The sequence below is a fragment of the Gambusia affinis genome, linkage group LG14, assembly GCF_019740435.1.
Source record: "Gambusia affinis linkage group LG14, SWU_Gaff_1.0, whole genome shotgun sequence".
Taxonomy (NCBI): Eukaryota; Metazoa; Chordata; class Actinopteri; order Cyprinodontiformes; family Poeciliidae; genus Gambusia; species Gambusia affinis.
The window spans coordinates 18,745,342-18,764,764 of record NC_057881.1 but is presented as its reverse complement, the minus strand read 5'-3'; the positions used below and the strand labels follow the sequence as shown (position 1 = coordinate 18,764,764).

General features: G+C 38.0%; 1 protein-coding gene across 2 annotated transcripts in view; it reads left to right on the top strand.

Annotated features, from left to right (window-relative positions):
* vps50 (VPS50 EARP/GARPII complex subunit) overlaps nt 1–12,727 on the top strand; it is a 107,493-nt gene extending 94,766 nt beyond the window's left edge. For both annotated transcript variants that reach the window (XM_044138321.1, XM_044138322.1), the window contains 6 exons: nt 2,976–3,124; nt 5,171–5,267; nt 5,783–5,941; nt 9,230–9,351; nt 12,281–12,470; nt 12,587–12,727. In XM_044138321.1, the coding sequence (XP_043994256.1) occupies nt 2,976–3,124; nt 5,171–5,267; nt 5,783–5,941; nt 9,230–9,351; nt 12,281–12,470; nt 12,587–12,706 (837 nt within the window). In that variant the 3' untranslated portion in view covers nt 12,707–12,727. The remainder of the gene's footprint in view (nt 1–2,975; nt 3,125–5,170; nt 5,268–5,782; nt 5,942–9,229; nt 9,352–12,280; nt 12,471–12,586) is intronic.
* Nucleotides 12,728–19,423: the final 6,696 nt, after the last annotated feature.

Sequence of the window (19,423 nt, the reverse complement as noted above, 5' to 3'; positions counted from 1 at the left end):
TTTTCCCTGGGTTTATTTTAAGTTTTGAGTAAATAATAAAGTGCTTAAAAATTGTAAAACTATCAATTAGGACTGACCGAGCATGAGTAAAATTAAAAGCCTTACATCAGAGAAAAAATATGTATAACTATTCTCTCCAAGACCGGATGAATGCACAAACGTCAAAAAACCTTGAAGAGCTCAAAGTGAAGAAAGTTGTCTCTCGACCTAAATAAAACAAAATCTTATCATTAAAAATGTTAACATGTTAATCTTATGAATGACTTTCAGCCAAGTGGTGCAGCAGTCATGTTTGGACTAATTGCAGAGAGATAACCGCAAGTTTCTGGAAAGGTTGAAGCTTTCACATATTAGGAGGCAGCAGCAGATCTGAGCTATAAATTGTCTCCCGAGCTACATACCATTCATTTTTTATGCAATATGTATGCTGGACTGTCACATTAACTTATTTTACTGAATAGTTGGCTCTTTGAGGTTTACAAGCTGTATTTTTTAAAAACTGTCTTCCTTGATTTACAACAACATTTCACCGCAAACCCCTAGTATTTTTTCCACGTTCTAATCTCCACCAAATGCTCCTTCATGATACCAGTATTTTAACCTTGACCCAAGCAGGCATTTTACTTTTTAAAAGAAATAGTAATTATTGTAACTAAAATTTGGGAATATAAACCAAAACTGTCACTTTGTCAGTTTATACCCTTGATATCTAGATCTCAATGGGGTTTTAACCTGGTTAAATAAAGGAAATGAATGAATGAATAAATTCATATTTTTCTCAGTCTAATTTGCATTAATAAACAACATGGAAAAAATGAGTTGGCATGAAGGACATAATTCAATTAAATTCAGTTTGGGTTTTTTTCATATAAAATTGACAACACATGTCGCAAGACACTTTACAGAAAAAGGAAATTCAATCCAATCATATGGGCAGATTCAAAGTCAAGTAGATCCATTCCAGTTGATACTAACAAACGCAGTTGAGTTAAATGTATTATTCAAATTGTTTTTTTGTTTTTTTAAAAGTATTGAAACCTTAATTTAGAAACCACCACTCCTGACTGATATGGTTCTGAATGGAGGCAACAATCTGAATTATCCATCCAAGCTTCATTATTTGGTTGTTGCCATTTATTTCCCCAAGAATGAATTCCCTTTATTAACGTTTGTGTTGTTTAGAGCGAAAACATCAGCATAGTATTACCAAATAATTGCATGACATTACGTTTATTCCTTATTACTAGTGAAACAAATTTTGCATTGCCCTAATCTGCCCTGCTACCACTCAGTGATTAAATTGTAAAAGTTTTGATAATCTCATATTTCCGAAGTGTCACGTTTTTACTAACTATCAGCTGCTCATTTTTAACATTTTAATAACATCTATTACTTCAATGTAAATATAACATAATCAACAGACAACAAATCAACAAATCCACTTCTCTTGGCCCACTGGGGTTTATTTTTGCTTCAAAAACCAACCTGATCGAATGCTGGAAAAGTCTATCACTGTGTGTGAGTTGAGCAAAAATGTGTTAGCCGATCACCAAAGCTATTCATGCAAAAAAAATACCATCTCAATGCAAAACATGTTGGAGCAAGCACAGATGTCCCCAACTTTATCTTACCGTTCACACTCCACATTTCTAAACAAGTATTTTGTTCAGTGATCAGGGATACCTGAAGCACTTGAAAGCTGGCATAATGGCACTTTTCATCAATCTGGGGATTAATAACTTAAATAACAGCTTGAAAACAATATCTTGTTGAGCTCATTTGTGTATTTATTCAGTCATTTAGCAATGCTGCTAAATGACTTGAAAATGTTTCTTATGTTGTTCACATATGTGTTTTGATTAATTGTGATTAATTAATTAATTAGACACTCATCGAGTCCCACCACTGTTTTAAACTGACCCGTGGTTCACTCCCCAGTCCTCAAATAGACTTCCTCTGCAATCCGTACTTGGAATTGCCTCAGCTATAAAAGCTTCCCAGGGCGAGACAGAAAATGCCCAGTCATGATTAAATTCAAGCTGAACAGGATCACTGTATCTAAGTGGACAATATGGCTTCTTACTGATAGCGCTTATTTGTTAACTAGCTGCATAATTTCTCCGAGTCTTTTAGAGGCAGTTTTACAGAGGCTTGCGGCAACAACAGTGTTGAATCTGTATGCCAGTATGATCCATTACAGCACCAAGACGTGCCGTATAGATATATTACGATGCTCTACCTCATTTTATGACTTCTTTACAGATACAGATAATTATGTTTGATGGGAAGGGACTCTGGCTGACTTTTTTTTTTCTTTTGTTTTCTATTTCTGCTGCTTTTTAAATAAAAGAATAAAAAGCTTGTTGGATAAAGGGGTGTTTTGAAAGATATCCAAAAAGGAAGATACATTTGATCACTTGAAGAATGTTTGGTCAGCAGATTTTTAGATTGAGTTTGTTTAGTTTGGCTGCATCTCCCACAAGGTTGATTGAATTCAAAATCATTTTTGTATGCAAGAAGCTACACATCGCTGGAAGGTTAACTGTGGGCACAAGCACAGAAGCCCTGTGTTGTCATCGTTCTCACAGTTTGATGTATGTTGACTCTAGCTGACAAGATGATTCAGTGTGAGCCCGACCTTATGATTACTTTGTAAAGTCATCGAATCACTTGTTTCTTTACTAGATGACAGGCTTCCTGTCAACTACACAAGGATGTCTAAATAGCCTCTGTGTCCTGATGGCAGCCACATGTCTAAACATTAACAGACTCCAGCAAAGTATCCATAAACGGGATTAAATAGAGACAAATAAAGGCTGAAGGAACATTTTCACATCGCTTTGCGTTGTTACATTGTTCCTAGTATTGTATTCCTCGTTGGGTGGTCCTTTAAAATATTGGATTAAACAGGTTCCTTGGGATATTTACAATTTCACCCTCACTTTGTTTCTTTTTGCGTCATTTTTTCTTTCCAGGATCCTGTTGGGGAGAATGCAGGAGTCCATGGGCCCCCAGAGGACAGGAAGGAGAAGGTCCCCAGTCCGCACCTGAGCCAGATGGTGATCCTCACAGACAGTGGAACTCTCTATGGGCTGGCACAGAGAGTGGTGGCCACCGAGTCTCTGTAAGCAGCATAGCACTTCATACCACGGCACAGCATTTCATCAATAAGTCATTGTATTAGCATCTGGTATGTAGTCTGGCCACTATGATGCAACATACCAAATATCAAAATTCTACTTTTGATGTATTGTGTTAATGCACACGGTGATGCCAAGACAAATCAAAACTTGCTCACTTTGAGCACTTTACATGAAGCCCTCTTTTACTCTTTGTTCTGTTTACACCCTCTATTTCTGTGCATAGTTGTATTTCCTTTGACTGTTATGAAAAGATATGCATCACTTAATAGAGCCTTTGTTCTAAATTAAGCTAAACATCAGTGCCTTCAGTGCATTTTTGAATAATAATGACGAAAACAAAATAGTTAAGTTGCAGAGGTGACAGTCTATCTTAGGTAAAACCTTGCAAAGAAGAGAATATGGCAGATTTTCATTTTATCTTAACTTGTTACCCAAAATGGCAGCAGGTGACCTCTGACCTCTTCCTTATAGGTCACGTTTAACTGCAAAAGCACCATTTTCTGGTTGAACAAACTAGGTAGGGGTGAGAAACATCAGAGTAAGGAATTAGATGTGGTAGCCGAACTGAGGAAGCTGGCCGTCTGGGTGTTGTTGAGCCCTCCGGCTGTTGATGTGGTGTCACATTTCTGCGAGTGTGATCAGATAATAGTGAACCGTAGCGTGCGCTGCTGCTGCTTCTATTTTTTCCCTTGCGTCGAACAGAGGAAGACACAAGATGTTCCAGGTTAACGTAACTGTTTCAGTGTATCCAGCTGAATTAGAATCTAAAATGTAATTCAGCTGAATTGCAATCTAAATTAGAAAATTTGTTTTTGTAAACAAACAAGACACATATAAAAGCAATCATTTGTGCAGAAGATGCACCAAACAGTTTTAAAATGTCACAGTGTATCAGATAATGCATTTAAGAAATTCTACCTAAATTTCCTACCAAACAGGGATCACTACGCATTAGCATTCAATGAACTTCCCAAACTCAAAAGTGAGTGTGCTTTGCATTGGCATAGAAACTGCTCTTAAGTCTGTTTGTTTTGGCTCTAATGGCCCTGAACTGTCTGCCCAAGCGGAGCAGTTCAAACACAGAACGTCCGGGTTACATAGGTCTCACAGAATGTTTTCATTTTCTCTGTGGAAAATCTGCTGGTCATCCAGGGAGCAGAGAGGGTAGATGATGAGCTTCTGGGCTGTAGTGATGACCCTCTGGAGAGCTTTCTTGTGTCTGACCAGAAGCAGTAGGTTCATCTGTTCATTTAAATAAAGCTGGAAACAAAAACCTAAAAGAAACATCCATTCCAATTGCATACCTTGATTTAGTAAAAGAATAAAGGAGTGCAATCTGAATACCATAAATGTTTAAGTAACTTTATTTTTGTATTTATTGAATATTATGTTAGTGTTACAATCGTGACTGAAACAAAACTGTCTCTGTAGACTCCATAGTCATATTTTTTTTATATAAAACTAAAAGAATAATGTTTGTTTGTCTAGAATAAAAGTTTCATGTCTGTAAAATATTGTTGTTTTTTTTGTTGTTTTTTTTAGAAACATTAAGTTTAGAATAATCCAGTTAAATTATTTGACATTTTGAAACATTTCTTTTGAAAACATTTTAAAAGAAAAGTTTAAAGCAGAAGAAATTGAACAAATATATTTTTGCACCACATATTATAAAGTTGTAGCAATAACAGGGTAGAAAAAAAACAACATGTTTTAGGAGCTGCAAAATAAAGAAGCTTTAAGACTTTAATGAGGATCCCTGAAAATATAGATCCACCCACAAAACAGAAAGGACAATAAACGTAGAGAAATCTTTACGTTGTTACTAGACTTATTCAAATTCTCGATCCCAAAGCAATTAAAGACAATTCATCCAAGTTTAATTAAACAAAATGTTAGGGAACTGTGTGTTTTAAATTTGAAAAGACTTTGCATCGTATTTATTTTCCGGTATCAGGCTCCTGAGAAACTCATTCAGAACGCATTACTTCACCGCTGAGCTGATATATGTTACCTTTGTGTTCTTTCAGTGTGTTTTTGGCTGAGCAGTTTGAGTCCCTGCAGTCTCATTTGGACACAACGATGCCTGCTGCCAAGAAACCATTCCTGCAACAGTTTTATTCCCAGGTACTGAAAGCTTCAGCTTTTTCTTTATCTGTCTACAGGCAAGGGTCAGATTTACGACCATGGATTTGATGGTTTGATCATCATTATCTGTGGTCACTCTTCTTCCATAAGTTTAACTATTTATTTTCATTTTTTTTAAACAACTCAAATAAAGGGTTTATTTTTTTATGAGAATTGTTTCCACCATTTTCCATAGTGCAATTTAACTAAATTGCTACCAGATAGCATGCATAACATATCTGGTATACTGAGTTGTTAAGGGCCTGTACTGTACAAAGTACAAGATTATATAAAATTTTCAAAAGAAATGTTTCATCATAATGAGTCTAATCATAATTCATCAGCAAATGCATCTCTTTTATGTTGATTGCATTTAAGTGCTAAGCAGTAATTCACCTTAGAGGAGACGTGACTCCTGTCAAATCACTACGTACTGCTTACATTCATCAACATTTGACCTGCCAAATGTAACAAAACAACCAAATTACATCTGTTTTTCCTCTCTACTCTCACAGACGGTGTCCACAGCCAGCGAACTGCGTAAACCAATATACTGGATAGTAGCAGCCAAGGCTATAGACTACGAGCAAATGCTGCTTATGATGGCCGGAGTTAAATGGGATATCAAAGAGATAATGTCGCAGCACAACGTTTATGTGGATGTTCTGCTGAAGGTAACAGTAGTTGTAAAGGTTACTGTGATGAGTCAAATAATAATCTTGTGGCTTGTGATCAGTTTTTGCATAAGTTGAATCCATGCAGCGTCTTATTTTTATATATTTGACAAATTTTGGCAAATGCGAGACAATTTTAAGGTGACTGTGAAACTGTAGTGAAATATTAATTGAGGATTTCAGCAGAGGAAAAAGCTATACCTAAAAACAAGGGATGTGGGAGTGCTCCTGAATCTTTTTTTATGTCTTTTTTTCTCACTAGTAAAAAATACATATCCTGGGTTCTTGCTTGCAGTAAAAGGTGCTGACAAAAAAACTAACTTAAAGGAACACAATAAATAACGTGGAGACAATATTTAAGCTGTCTTTATTTTACATGGAAAATTCACTGAAAACGATCTTGCATCTTTTAATCAAAAACCTGATAGAAAAACCTGCGGTACTTTTTGGACCCTTGTTAAGTTAGAATAGAATACTACCTCACTGGGGAAATTAAAGCAGCTACATGACAAATAGAAGCACGTATATAAATATTAAGTAATAATAAAAATTACAAATGTGATAAAATGGAAAGCAAAATAAAGAGAAAAGTGTTATGAGGCACTCATTTAAACCAACGAATGAGTAAACGCATTAGGTTTACACATAACGGTGCATTATGTGTAAACCTTTGAGCCGCAGTGAAGTTTTTTGATTGATAGTTTTCAACACTGATGTTAAATGGACTTGCTGGTGTTTCTTTAATCAGGGACAAGTCTTAGGAGGTGGTTGAAACAACTTATGCTAATATTTAATGAGGTCTAGTCATTAAGATTATTGCATCTTAATGCAAGTATACGGTTTGCAATAGGAGATGAAGGTAAAGATCATTCTAGGTTTTCTGGTGTCTGATAAACTTTTAGTCTTAATACAAAACTGTCTATTACAGCCTTTTTAAATTCCTTTTCCTGATTTTTGTTCTTTCGGTCATACATTATCGGAGAAAACAGCTCAAACAGTTGTAAATATGTATTTTGTCAGACATGTCTAAAGTCGTGTTGTCACTCTTCAGTCTGACTTTAAATAGTTAGTAATTTCTTTGTGAAGATTTTATGAGTCAAGTGCGAAACTTTGGGGAAGTGTCATCTCCTCTCATTGCCCTCATCGTTATTTTTAGAGTGAAATGTTTTCACTGAACACAAGTCTCTTTGCGTGCTGCCTGCTTGCTCTATGCATTTTTCATGGAGGGCAAAGAACACACAGCCCACTTCATTTTTTTTTCCCTTTTCATATGCAATGATGAAAACCAGAATGCATTACTCAACTAACAATAGATGAGGTTTTCTTGAATATTTTTATTTATTGTGAAATAAATTGCTTTTAATGGTATTAGAAATTATGAGCAGACCTCTATCAAACAGATAGATAAATGTAAAACTAAAAAATAAACTGTGTATGTCAGCTAGATGTTTTTTGTTTTGTTTTGTTCAGCGAGAACTCAAACTTGCTTTGACTCAGTTTTTATGTTTAATTCTAATGGCTCAGCCATTGACACACTCTGATCCTTTCTTGATCAGCAATTCTAACTCTAAGAAACAACTATGTGAGAGGAAATTAGTCACACAGGCTCTGTTTTTAACTGGCTAAATGTGTCAGACCAGTACAGCTGATGTACATGAAGTACATTACATCAAGCATGTATTTTCTCCTCATCAGGTGCTAATGCCATGCGCCGTCAACCTGTCAGACAAACCTAATGCACACGAGCTGAGTTATGGTGCACTGATTGAAAATAGTGTGCCCTATTTTGTTGCACTGCACTGCACACGCACACAAACACACAGGCATATTTTATTCATGAACTCAGGTTGATCGCTGTCATTCCGTGATGATTTGCATATAAAGTGGTGCAGAAATGCAGAAGGCTCTGAATGACTTCTGTGACAAAATGCTTAAGCCAAAAGTCATTATGAGGCTCTCTGTAAATAAATGAGATTTCTTTCTTACTCAAAAAGTTGTGTTAGCTTTACAATCCTTGGTTCATGTCTTACTTAAAAAAGTGGGCTTAAATTAGGGTTAGGGTTAGGGTTAAATTAAAGTTGTAAGACACACCAACAAACACCTACTAAATAGAAAAGCCCTTTACTGAGGAGCATCCATCTTATCTATGCATCTTCTACATAGCCACTACTTTTGCTTGTGTAAAAAGAAACGTAATGTCACGAGTGTTTGTCATCCATAATTGAACATTTCAGCAAGCAGCAAAGTACATAACACAAACTCCTTTTTTTATGGCTGCAAACCAGGAAACATCAAAACACAGCACACATAATGCAGCTGATGGCCTCTTGTGACCAACACAACACCGTGCATGTTTATATCCTGCAGTCTGCATCGTCCTCTGGGATAGTTTGCCTTAACGTTTTGTGTCAAAACATAAAAAGCTGGCAATGAGAGGCTGTGCTTTAATTGGTTAATTTGACCTTGCCTATAGGGTACAATGTTAGGAAGGGATCAAAGGTTCACTTAAAGTATGTCTTTTAGAAAGTGTTAATTAAAACCCCTGTGCAGTTATAATTTAGTTTGAGACAACTCTAAAAGCCCACTATTAGATTAGGATGTTGCTTGGTGTATTATTTGTTCCTTACTGGATTAATGTTGTCCAGTCCTTTCTTCACTCTATTTCTTACAGTGCATTGAGAATAATAAAATGGTATTGTAGTATTTACACCAAAAAGTAAAGCAGAATAGTAAAGCAAGTAAATTGATTCATTTGCTTTTCCCTATTCCAGTTTGGTACGGTAATTTCGTCTGAAATTAAAAACATCATAATAACCTGCTCAATTTAGTAACATTGTATTTTTATAGAACAAAGTGAATGTGGCCAGGCTGTCTGCTGGCATTCAAAATAGCATTACCTTTATAAGAGTAATGCATGGATTCCTCTAGTTTCCTCTCAATAACGGTTTATCACAGTCAAGAATATTTTTTAAGATAACCAAAATTTGATGTGTTGCAGCTTTTTCAATTGACCAATGTGCAGCAATGATTGACAGAATGAACCTCGTAATTAAGACAGTAAGCTAAATAAGAAATATACCTGGTCTTTAGCTTTGAAATCACTACTTTTTTAGCAAAATGATGTATTTTGCTAACATAATTTGGAATACATCAGAAAAACTGATAACCTTTCAATTTCAATTAATTTGCCAGTGTGCAAGTCCACCAAGTTGGATGCAAAATACCAACAGTTAATCCGTGTTTTTATTGGGAGTTTTTCCTCATACGCCGTCTCCTCTATCCTCTTAGGAGTTTGAGCAATTTAACAAGCGGCTCGGTGATGTTTCCAGACATGTGCGCATTCCTCTGCCTGTGTCCAACGTCCTGTGGGAGCACTGCATCCGCCTGGCTAACAGGACTCTGGTTGAAGGGTAAGAAAGTCTGAAGGCATTCCTCTGCATGACACAAACATCTCAGATCCCTGGTTATTCTGGCTATACTGTGTGGTCGGAACAATTTTGTGGTGACATATTGTCAACATGGAATCAATAACACCTCTTTGTTCTTTCCAGTCTTTTACTGAACAAATTCTCTGAAAGGAGTAACAAACATTCTGAGTGTTGCACTGTTTTTGTCACCGAGTATAAATGTGAACTGTGCTGTAGGAGTTTGACTTGCAAGAGTAAATTCACAGAGTGGCAACACTAAAAGTATGGCCTGATATTGTCACCAGATTCTACTCTGGTAAACACTAAGATAGATCATTGACAGATAGGAATAGTTTAAGTGCGTGAATGGTGGCATGTGCATTTTGCTTTTCTTTAAATTTAGGAGGGAAAGAAACAGCCAGGTGTGAGTAATTAAAGGCAAACTAGGCTTACAGATGTATATCACCGTGGTACTTAGGAGAAAAAACATCACCAATTAACTCTTGCTGTCGATCAAGCAGGGAAGGATTATGAGACAATTTTGAAACCGGCATTTTTGTAAATGAATATTAAGCCATGAGGTTCACTCTCGTGTTTGGTGAAAATCAAGGCAAAAAACAAAAACATCTCATACCAGCTGTCACACGTAGTGAGGCAAGGAAGGACGATGTGGTTGAATCGAGCATAAACGACTCTGTATGTTAAAATACTTTAAAGTCCAATGTGAAGACATGTGGATCAAACATGAAAACGCAGCATAAAGCCGACTAAAGAATTGCTGATCAAGAAAGGATCAGTGTGTGTCAATGGCTGAGCCATTCCACAATGCCTCCTAAAAACGTTGCCTGAAAATTATGAACAAGTCAAGTTTTAAAAATGGGTATGCAGATTTTAGTTATTTTGTCATGAAATAATTAAGTTAGTTATTTTAGCACTTCACTTACAAAATGTATTGGGTTTTTTTTTGCTCTTATCGTAATTTCTTAAAGGTAAAGCTTCAAAATCGTCTCAGGTAAACTAAGTCAACTACATTTAAACTAAAGAAACCACTTAACACACTTTGGACTGTTTCCTATTTATTAAATTCCACTCTTGCAGGAACCCCCTCGGTGCCGGTTACATCTCTTAAGCCTTTCTAAACTCCCATCAGAGGACGGCCTCAGCGCTGAGCTCACAAAACACCACATTGCTCTTGACACATCCCTTGTAATGCATTTCACCACTTTCCTCCCCTGAAAGTGAGAAAAAATGGGATGTGTTAGGTGACAGAAAGCAGCAGTGTTTGTATTTTTATTTTATTTATTTTTTTTGTTTATTTATTTATTTATTTTTTCTGAGCATTAGCATCCCCACTGTCTTTACACTCACGTGTCGAGTGTGTGTGCGAAGTGGGCTTTTTAGACGGTAGGTGTGATAAATCCTTCTCTGTGACAGAGATGAGCTACCTGCTAACAATCGTCTTGGGGTTTCACACATTTTTAATGGGACGTGGAAAGAATGCGGACGTTGGCTGCTTCCTGTTTTTTTTTACTTAAACTAGTTACAGTAACTCTGTGGGACTGATTGCAGGCGCAGAGTACAATTTAGGTTGAAGAAAATTCACCTAAATGCCTTAGTGCTGCTGAAGTGTTTTCAAGCAGAGGGCAAACACTGAATATTGAGCGTAGGTGGAAGGGCTGCCCTTACCCGCTGCGAAGGGGAAACATGTTTACCTCCCCGGATATTTGCTAAACACGTTTCCTCTCATTTTGTGAGAGAACTTTTGAACCCACTCCAGTGAGTAAATGTGCCATTACGACTCAGACTTCTGCTGCCTTCCTTCGTCTCCCGGTACACTTCTTCGAGCATCGTAAATACACAGGAACACACACGCACTCCTCCCAGTCCTCTCTGAGATAGAGTGGTCATACTTGTTTGTTTGAGCTCTGCCTCCCTCAGTCTCTTATCTAATTTCTCTGTCCAGAGCTCGTGTCTTGCCATCAAGGCGCACAAAAATGGCTCTGTTAGCATTCTGCGCTGGAGTTCAAACGCTCCACAACAAATTCTGACAAGCCTGAGAAGCAAAAAATAAAAAAAAAAGAAGGAGAAGGTAAAAGAGAGGGTAATTAATGAGACAAAGCAACACTAACAATGAAAAGAAACCAGTGTATCTGTGTGTTAATGTACTGTAGATGTGGGCAGCCATTAAACACAAACACACATGTGAACACTGAGCCTCAAACACATCCCGCTTAACCCACTGTAATACACACACACACACACATATAACTCATCTGAAGGTAACGCATTAAATCTAATAAACCGTTTAGGTGCATTCAAAGAAAGGTAAAAGTATGACTGCCTGTTGTACCTTTTTTGTATTCAAAACATTTACAGAATTAAATTTAATTGAGCATTCTACAGAAAGGGCACAATTCTCTCCAAAAACTGCTGTCCAGGGAGGAGCTTTGGAAGTAGAGAGGCAGGCTCTAGCTTTACGTTTTCAGCTTAGTCTTTTTTCTTTGAGTTTATTAAGACTCTGCTTATACGGTATATAAAAAAATGCCTCTATTTTTGCTCTAAAATCACCGGACTTGAACACATTTCACTTCTGCAGTGAAAGTGACTTTGTAAGCTGAACAACAAATATCTTTACACTGTAAGTACTACCTAGGTGGATTCACAGCACTCAGCAAAATGCAGCAGTCTTTCAGTGGGTGCGCTGCTATTTATTTTGAGACTCAACAGCTTCCCACTGTACCTCTACAATCTGCAGCAAACCAGTGTGACCACTCGTATTTGCTGAAGACGACAGTACTTGGTTCGAGTGTCCTTGCATGAAAACCATGAACCTGAAACGACAACCTCTCAGCCACACTCATGCGACCCGTTGCTGCGATGGCTCACAGGTATTAAATGAAACCCTTTTCTCCCTCTTTGTCCTCCGCTGTAGCTACGCTAACGTAAAGAAATGTAGCAACGAGGGCCGAGCCCTGATGCAGCTGGACTTTCAGCAGTTCCTAATGAAGCTGGAGAAACTGACTGACCTGCGTCCCATTCCCGACAAGGAGTTTGTGGAAACGTACATCAAGGCGTATTACCTTACTGAGAACGACATGGAGCAGTTCATCAAAAACCACAGGGTAAGACGGCCGGTTTAATATCAAATAGACGGGTTTTGCCAGAACTGGAACTGGATTTCCCTTGTCTTTATCTCTCCTGCTTGCTTTCCTTTGTGTTCCGGTGTGTGTCGATGCAGGAGTACTCCATGAAGCAGCTGGCCAATTTGGTTAACGTGTGTCTGGGCTCGCACATCAACAAAAGGGCTCGTCAGAAACTTCTGGCTGCCATCGATGACATCGACAGACCAAAGAGATAGACTCGCGAACGTCTCGTTTAAGCAAACGAGTAGAGATGAACGTGAGCGAAAACTCACAGCTGAATGTTTTTCTTTTACAGTTTAAATTATGAAGGATTCAGAGAGCTGTGCAACATGCACAACTGAAGACGTCGGTCTAAGTCACATTAGTCAGCCTGATGATAATATATATCAATGTTGTCCTTATGTTGTCCCAGACACGAGCTCCTGTTGTTGAATGCGCTCCATGTACATCGACTTGCATTTCACATTAAAGGCGTTGCAGGTTTTCCTACCCACAGATGGATTATAAGTTAGCTGCTTTCTCTTTTGTAATCAAGTTTTAGCTTTTCTCATATAAACTTCTAAAACATCACAGATATGAATATGACACAACAGGTTCTGTTAGACAGAAGATGCATTGATTTGATAATGTCGCACCGTTCTGTCTGAATGTGTTCACTTATAGCGGCAGAGTTGATCAGCATTAATGACTCACTCTTCCAGGCCGTACTGTACGCTCGCTGTATAATATTTGGCTTCGGGGCGTTGTTTCGTCGTGCCTGACTGGAACCTCTGCGGGGATTTTTTTTGTGTTTTGTTTTTATTTTGTTCCGTCCACAAATTAGATAAATGTAATATGAAGATGATGATTCTGAAAATAATATAAATTACGCTTGTTTGCCCTAACAGTGTTGTGTTATGTGTTTGCACCAGCTGCGTGCGTTTCTGTCCCTTCTCAGGAGAGGTGTGTTTTCCATTTTTGTCACCTCACTCGGTGTCCTCATTCAGTGTGACCTTCACTGAGCAGTGCAACTCGGTTTATTTGAGCTGATTTGCAAGCTGAAAATGATCAAAAATGATATCTAGAAGAGTTTTGCCACCAATTTCCCACCTGCAATTGGAGACTTACTCAGATTTATGCTTTAGATAATATTGTAAAACTCAGACAAAAAATTGTTATATATTTATTTCAGAAATTAGTGCAGCTAGCTTGCCGTAGCTAAATAAAATCAGCACCTGCATGTATTGCTGGAGGTTGTTGAGTCTTTCTCTCATTTCCAAAAGGCTACCAACATTTCCATATTCGGCGTGTTCCACGGAGAGGTCAAAGACTCGCAAGGTTAAAACTAACCAACTCTGTTCTAAAGTGTCTGTCTAAGTTTTGCTCTCTTGAAGCCTTAATGAACTGCAGATATTTCAACATCTTTTAGAACATAATTTACTTAGAAATCATCTCTCTGCTTCGTCTGGCCTCATTGTTGACACTAAAAACGGCTTTCTTTTTTCTTCAGCAACAGCATCCACGACGAAGAGTTTAGTGTTGTGTTGTGCACTCACTGACTGGAAAAATATGGAATAACTGCATTTCTGGCTCACTGGCCATCTCAAAAAAAAAAAAAAAAACAGACGATAGCCGAAACAGGCTGAGAGTCAGATGTTCCCACCCCAGATTTTCCTGTGGGATTTGTTTTGGATTCTTTTTGAGGAGACATTGGAGCAATAGGACTCTGTTAAATTTACAGTAAGTCTTAAGATAAAAAGTTCCTATCTGTAAGTTTAATTTGAAAACATATTTCACAACGCTTTGTGGTATTAGCAGAAACCAACATTTAAACAAAGCGTTACCTTGAAAATGTCAAAATTTGCACAGAACATTAAAAATAACAACTCATTCTGTTGCATAAAGAACTTAGGCTCCACTTTCTATATCATGTGAAACAATTCAGATCCTATTGTCTGGTCTGACAATATTCACTTATTATTTCCAGGTAAAGGGTTCGACTTTTAAAAATGCACTTTTGAACCAAGTCTGCAAAACTGTATCCAATAGTAATTTAAAAAACATTTTACCTTATTTTAGAGTGCTTATCTCATTTAGAGACTTGCATCTAACAAAATTCTAGAATAAAATGTGCAAATTTGATTAAAATCCTGCAAAGCATTGTTATTGTTGTCTGTATGAGCACATTAAATTATCAACTACGCAAGTTGGACCTCACGATCAGGTTTGGGCGACAAGGGTTGGCTTTGTGCTGATAAATGAGTCCCACGTTGTTCTAATTTAATAAAACAGTTTGGGATCTTTCCATATTTGTCTCCAAAATATCCATCCAATACAGTTGAAGCATAAAGGCAAAACTTTCCTGGATAAAAGAACGGAGCAGATGAGAGGCTTCCTTTATTCACCTAACCGTCTAAGAATGGGAAAAAAATAAATAAATGGAGTTCCAGTTTTTGCGGTAGCCTCATCGATTCATCTTATGTGCAGATATTTCTGAACAGCAAACTGTAAATATGAATACTTTGGACAATGGCTGCATTTATTTAATGCCTTTTTCTGTTGTTGTTTTTATATGACCTCTGTTGTGGATGTTATCGCCTCGCGTAACTTATCATCCGAGTCAAAGACAAACATTTTAACGATCGTCAAGTTAAACGTCAACTGCACTATAGTGAAAATCTGTATGTAATGATTGTCGTTACTGTAGGAGGGAGAAGGATGAGAAATAAATGAATACACCAACACTGGAAATGCTTTTTGTCTGTGCGTTGTCACATGAGCAAGCCTGATATCATATTTCTGCCAATGTTTTCATCGTGAATTAGCATCAACTTTTAGTGGTCCTAATGTTTTGCTCAGCTAGAGGCTATGTCAGGCTAATTAATGTGATTTTCTGTGTGGCTACAAGCCTAAAAGGAAACTGATCAGGTTGCCCTCACCGATCTGTAAGGGAGTCCTTGTAAATATGACATCTGGATGTTTTTTAAAAAAATGTTCTCACTTCAGAACAGATTAATTCTTATGTGTCCATACAGGAAATGCAGCCTTTGTGGCTCAGAAGATGACTTGCCACTGGATACACTGTTTACTGTTTACGCCGTTTGAGTCAGCAGCCTATTACACAAAAATAACGCCTGGATTTTCCTCTTCTTTTTTTCCCCCCAGATTGTATTTATCAAAGAGGGAGAAAATTTCAAATTTCTGCTCTCATCAGCAGTACTCTGCGCCCCTTGAGCAGCCGACTTGAAAGTGGCATATCAGTCCTCTTGGCTTTTGCTGGCTTCCCAGCATAGGATGCCACAGGGGTGAGGCACAAAACAGATTGATGACTAAAACATGTATATGTGTTTAGTAATGTGGAAAAGTTGGGAGTCATTCCTCGTTTTTATATATTTTGCTTTCAACCAGCCAGACCTTTTTCTTTCAGAAGGTTTCTCTGAGATGTTTTTTGTGCTTTGGCTCATTTCTCCTCTACTTTTAGTTCAGTACCTCGACATTTTCATAGGACTTTTATTTGCTAGCGCAGTTGACTTTGATGGGTCCGGGTGCCTTACAGTGTTTGCACAGATTTCCTCTACAAAAAGTGGAGAATAGGGTATCTGCAGCCCTGAATAATTTATTTACAGGGACGATGGCGTTGAGACATTCCTGCTGTCGTCCTTTCTGACATTTTATTTTCTTCCTGGTTTAATTCTTTAATTATCCTCTTTCCTCCCTAATCTCCTACCTTCGTTTTTCCTTTCTTCTCTCTGTCGTTCCCCTGTCCTTTTGCTCGTGATCCTTGTCTCCAACTTCCTTTTGTGCACGTTCTTGCTGCCTTCCTCTAACTTGGTTTCCTGTCACCTTTCGCAATAAATCATCCTGGCAGCACCAGATTTTCTCTGATGAATGGTCGTCTCTCCTTCTCAGTTTTGGAAGACGACCATGTTTCGGTAGCTTTAGCGCCGACATTTGAACGATTGATTAATCTTTTCAAGCACCCGGGCACTTTTTCCGACCCTATGTACGGGGTCTGTACCTTGCAATCCTCCATTTTGGCAATCCCCCTGTAAAAGCAGTGTTCAACCATTTCTGCCCCGTGAAGCTGCGCCCCACTTGCCCTTTCAGATTAAAGGCCGCGCTCTCTGTGCTCCTGTGTGTCGGCGCCTCTGACAAAATTCCACGTGTCAATTCTGTAGAAATCACCGCCGCTGACCTACATGGCCTCTCAGTGCTTCACTGTTTGCATAAACTTCATTCATGTTTATTCACACCTGCTTAAGTGCGAACAACAGTTGGCAGAACCTATTAGTTTTGTTTACTGCTTGTGGTGGCTACCAGTCTAAATTTTACTGTGGCTGAAACAGTGGAACAGCAGGGTTTTTTTTTTTTTTTTTTTCTTCATTTCGGGTGTGAATGAAAGACGGCGCCATCAGGATGCCATCAGCTGGTGCCCACATAGATCAGAGGTCACACAGGACTTGCATGAGAGTGATAAAAGCTTTATATGAGCCGCATGTGTCATCTGAAGCATGAAAACGTCTTTGATGAATGAATTTTAAATTCAAACCAGCCAAGTCAACCTTTTTGATGCAACAGTTAAATCGTGTATTGAGTTGTGAGTAGGCTAGTTTTGGATCCTCGTGGATTATAATACAATTAAATTACTGTATTTTCCCCGTCATCTTCGACAGCTAAGACTCTAGAAACCGTTACTCAGTACTTCAGTAGCATTTTCATCAGTCACTTTTTAACTTGTGTATTAAATTGGATGGCTCTCTACTTTTTCCTGAGTAAAAAGAATATGATATTAAATACTCTACCCAACTCTGATAACGAGTTTTCCTTAATGAATAGAATTGTTGAAATAAATGAACTGTATCATTCTAATCTATGGAACTTCTTTATAGACTTGGATCAGTGACAAAACACAGTTTTACTTGGCAGAGATTTAGTATCTCGGCCACACTTGGCTTGTTAGATTAAAAAGTGACGTGATTTCAATAAAAGTCACTTAAATCCCATGTCCTCCTCCGTTTGTCACCACCACATCTAAAAGCCTAAATGTGTTGAGCTGCTGTCTTGTGATTCATTATTTCTTTTTTTTTTTTTTTTTTTTAATCAGATCCACCTAATAAAGTAGCCAATGACCACATACTGGTAAAACAATGGACTGTCACTGAAGAGTTTACTAAATCTTCCTGAAATCTTCTGCTAAAATTGAATTTTGAGCCTCGGCGCTAGAAGCAGCTCTGTGAGGAAGTTAGTTCTGCTTCGTTAAGTTGTTGATTTCGATAGTCGGAGAATTGAAACTTTGACAAAAAGACCCGGATAAATTATACATCCGCCTAAATCTCTCTGCGCGATCCCTTCTGTCGGATGATTTGAATACTAATGATACTGTCTTATCTTGTTTTAATTACTTTTATAAACGCCTTTTATGCTTCCTCCTGCTGACTTTGCCTTTTCTTGCATGAGAAGAAAAGAAGAAAAAAACCTGACCTGAGCTACAAAGTGTTATTCTTCCTTTATGAACTTCATGAAGAATGAGGGGATAGAAGTCTTTTATTGGAATTATTCTTCAAAATCAACTAAAAAGAGTAGATAATTGCGAAAGCAGGATGATTTTTAAAAAAAAAATCCTTTCAAAGATTTTTCCAGAAGTAAAAAACTGAAAAGTGTGGCACGCATTTATTTTCAAAATTGAGTCAGTCCTTTCTAATGCTGTGGCTTACTGTCCTCGCAGGATGGTGTCTTTGTGTGCATCTCTACCAGTTTTTGTGGAATAGTTCATGCAGAGTGAAGGGAGATCATGTGTGAACGTATGTTTTCATGTCTTAGATCATGAACATGCCACAAGTGTCTGGACTAACCTTACAATATTGTTCTATGGTTTTTGATGCTGCTATTTCAATGATATCCACTAAATACATCCGGGGACTTCGCAGAATGGTATTAAGATATTTTCCGGCGGATTATTGTTGGTTGCACTAAGTTTTATTTAGGGTTAAAAGAGGCTAAATCAACCTACAAATAAATGTGCGTAACTTTGTGTTCATATAGCACATACAATCCAATTAACAGTACAGTTTGTGGCTGTAGTGTCACAGAAAGTGGAAAAGTTTGAGTGGTATTAAAGCTTTCTCGGCAAACCTTGTTTGATAAAAAGCTATATAACTTGTCTTCCCCATGAGCAAAGCTGTCAGTCAGTCACGTATCTGACAGAGAGGAGACAAGCACAATGAAAAGCCATCTTAAGAGAGTTGTGGGGGTTGGGAAACAATTTGGGACGTCAGGCAAACCGAAAGTCTCAAACACACTTGAGGACCTTTTAATCTCAGCGTCTCCCTCTGTAAGAGCAGAAAATCGAAAAGTGTAACCGGGGAACTGAGCGGGCGGTTCAGACAAACCCATTCAGTCTTTTCATTAAGGCAGGGTTATTGAATTAGCCTTGTCACTAACAAACCTGCAGGGGAATGAGTGCAGCTTCTTTCCCAAGGAAACTGAAGACAACTAATTGTCCTCTGGGAGTGGAACTGAGCAATCTCCACGTTGTGTCTCTCTGATTCTGTTGATTTCAACTTAATTAATAAAGGGAGCCATAAAGTAGCCCAATAAAAATGCATTTGGCTTCAAGAAACTGATTTCATAGCGTTTTCAAGCAGCATAAAAGGGATGATTTAGACTCTTCTCAAACCCTTTGGTGATTATTTGAAGTCTTCTTCTTTTGGGGTAATTTTCTAACAGGCAGTATTTTCTAATCTTTTTGACTGGCAAGGGGATGAAAGCAGCTAAGCCTGCTGTATAAGCATTAATGAATGCCCTCTGAGAACCTTGTTCCACCGCTTGCTGCTAATTTATTGCTCGACTAGCTGTGTCTGTCTGGGAACAAATGTTTAGTGTGCTTGTAAACAAGAACGGGGCAGGAAGTCGTCCCCGGAAAAGTTGCGACCATGTGTACAGCCAAAAAGGAA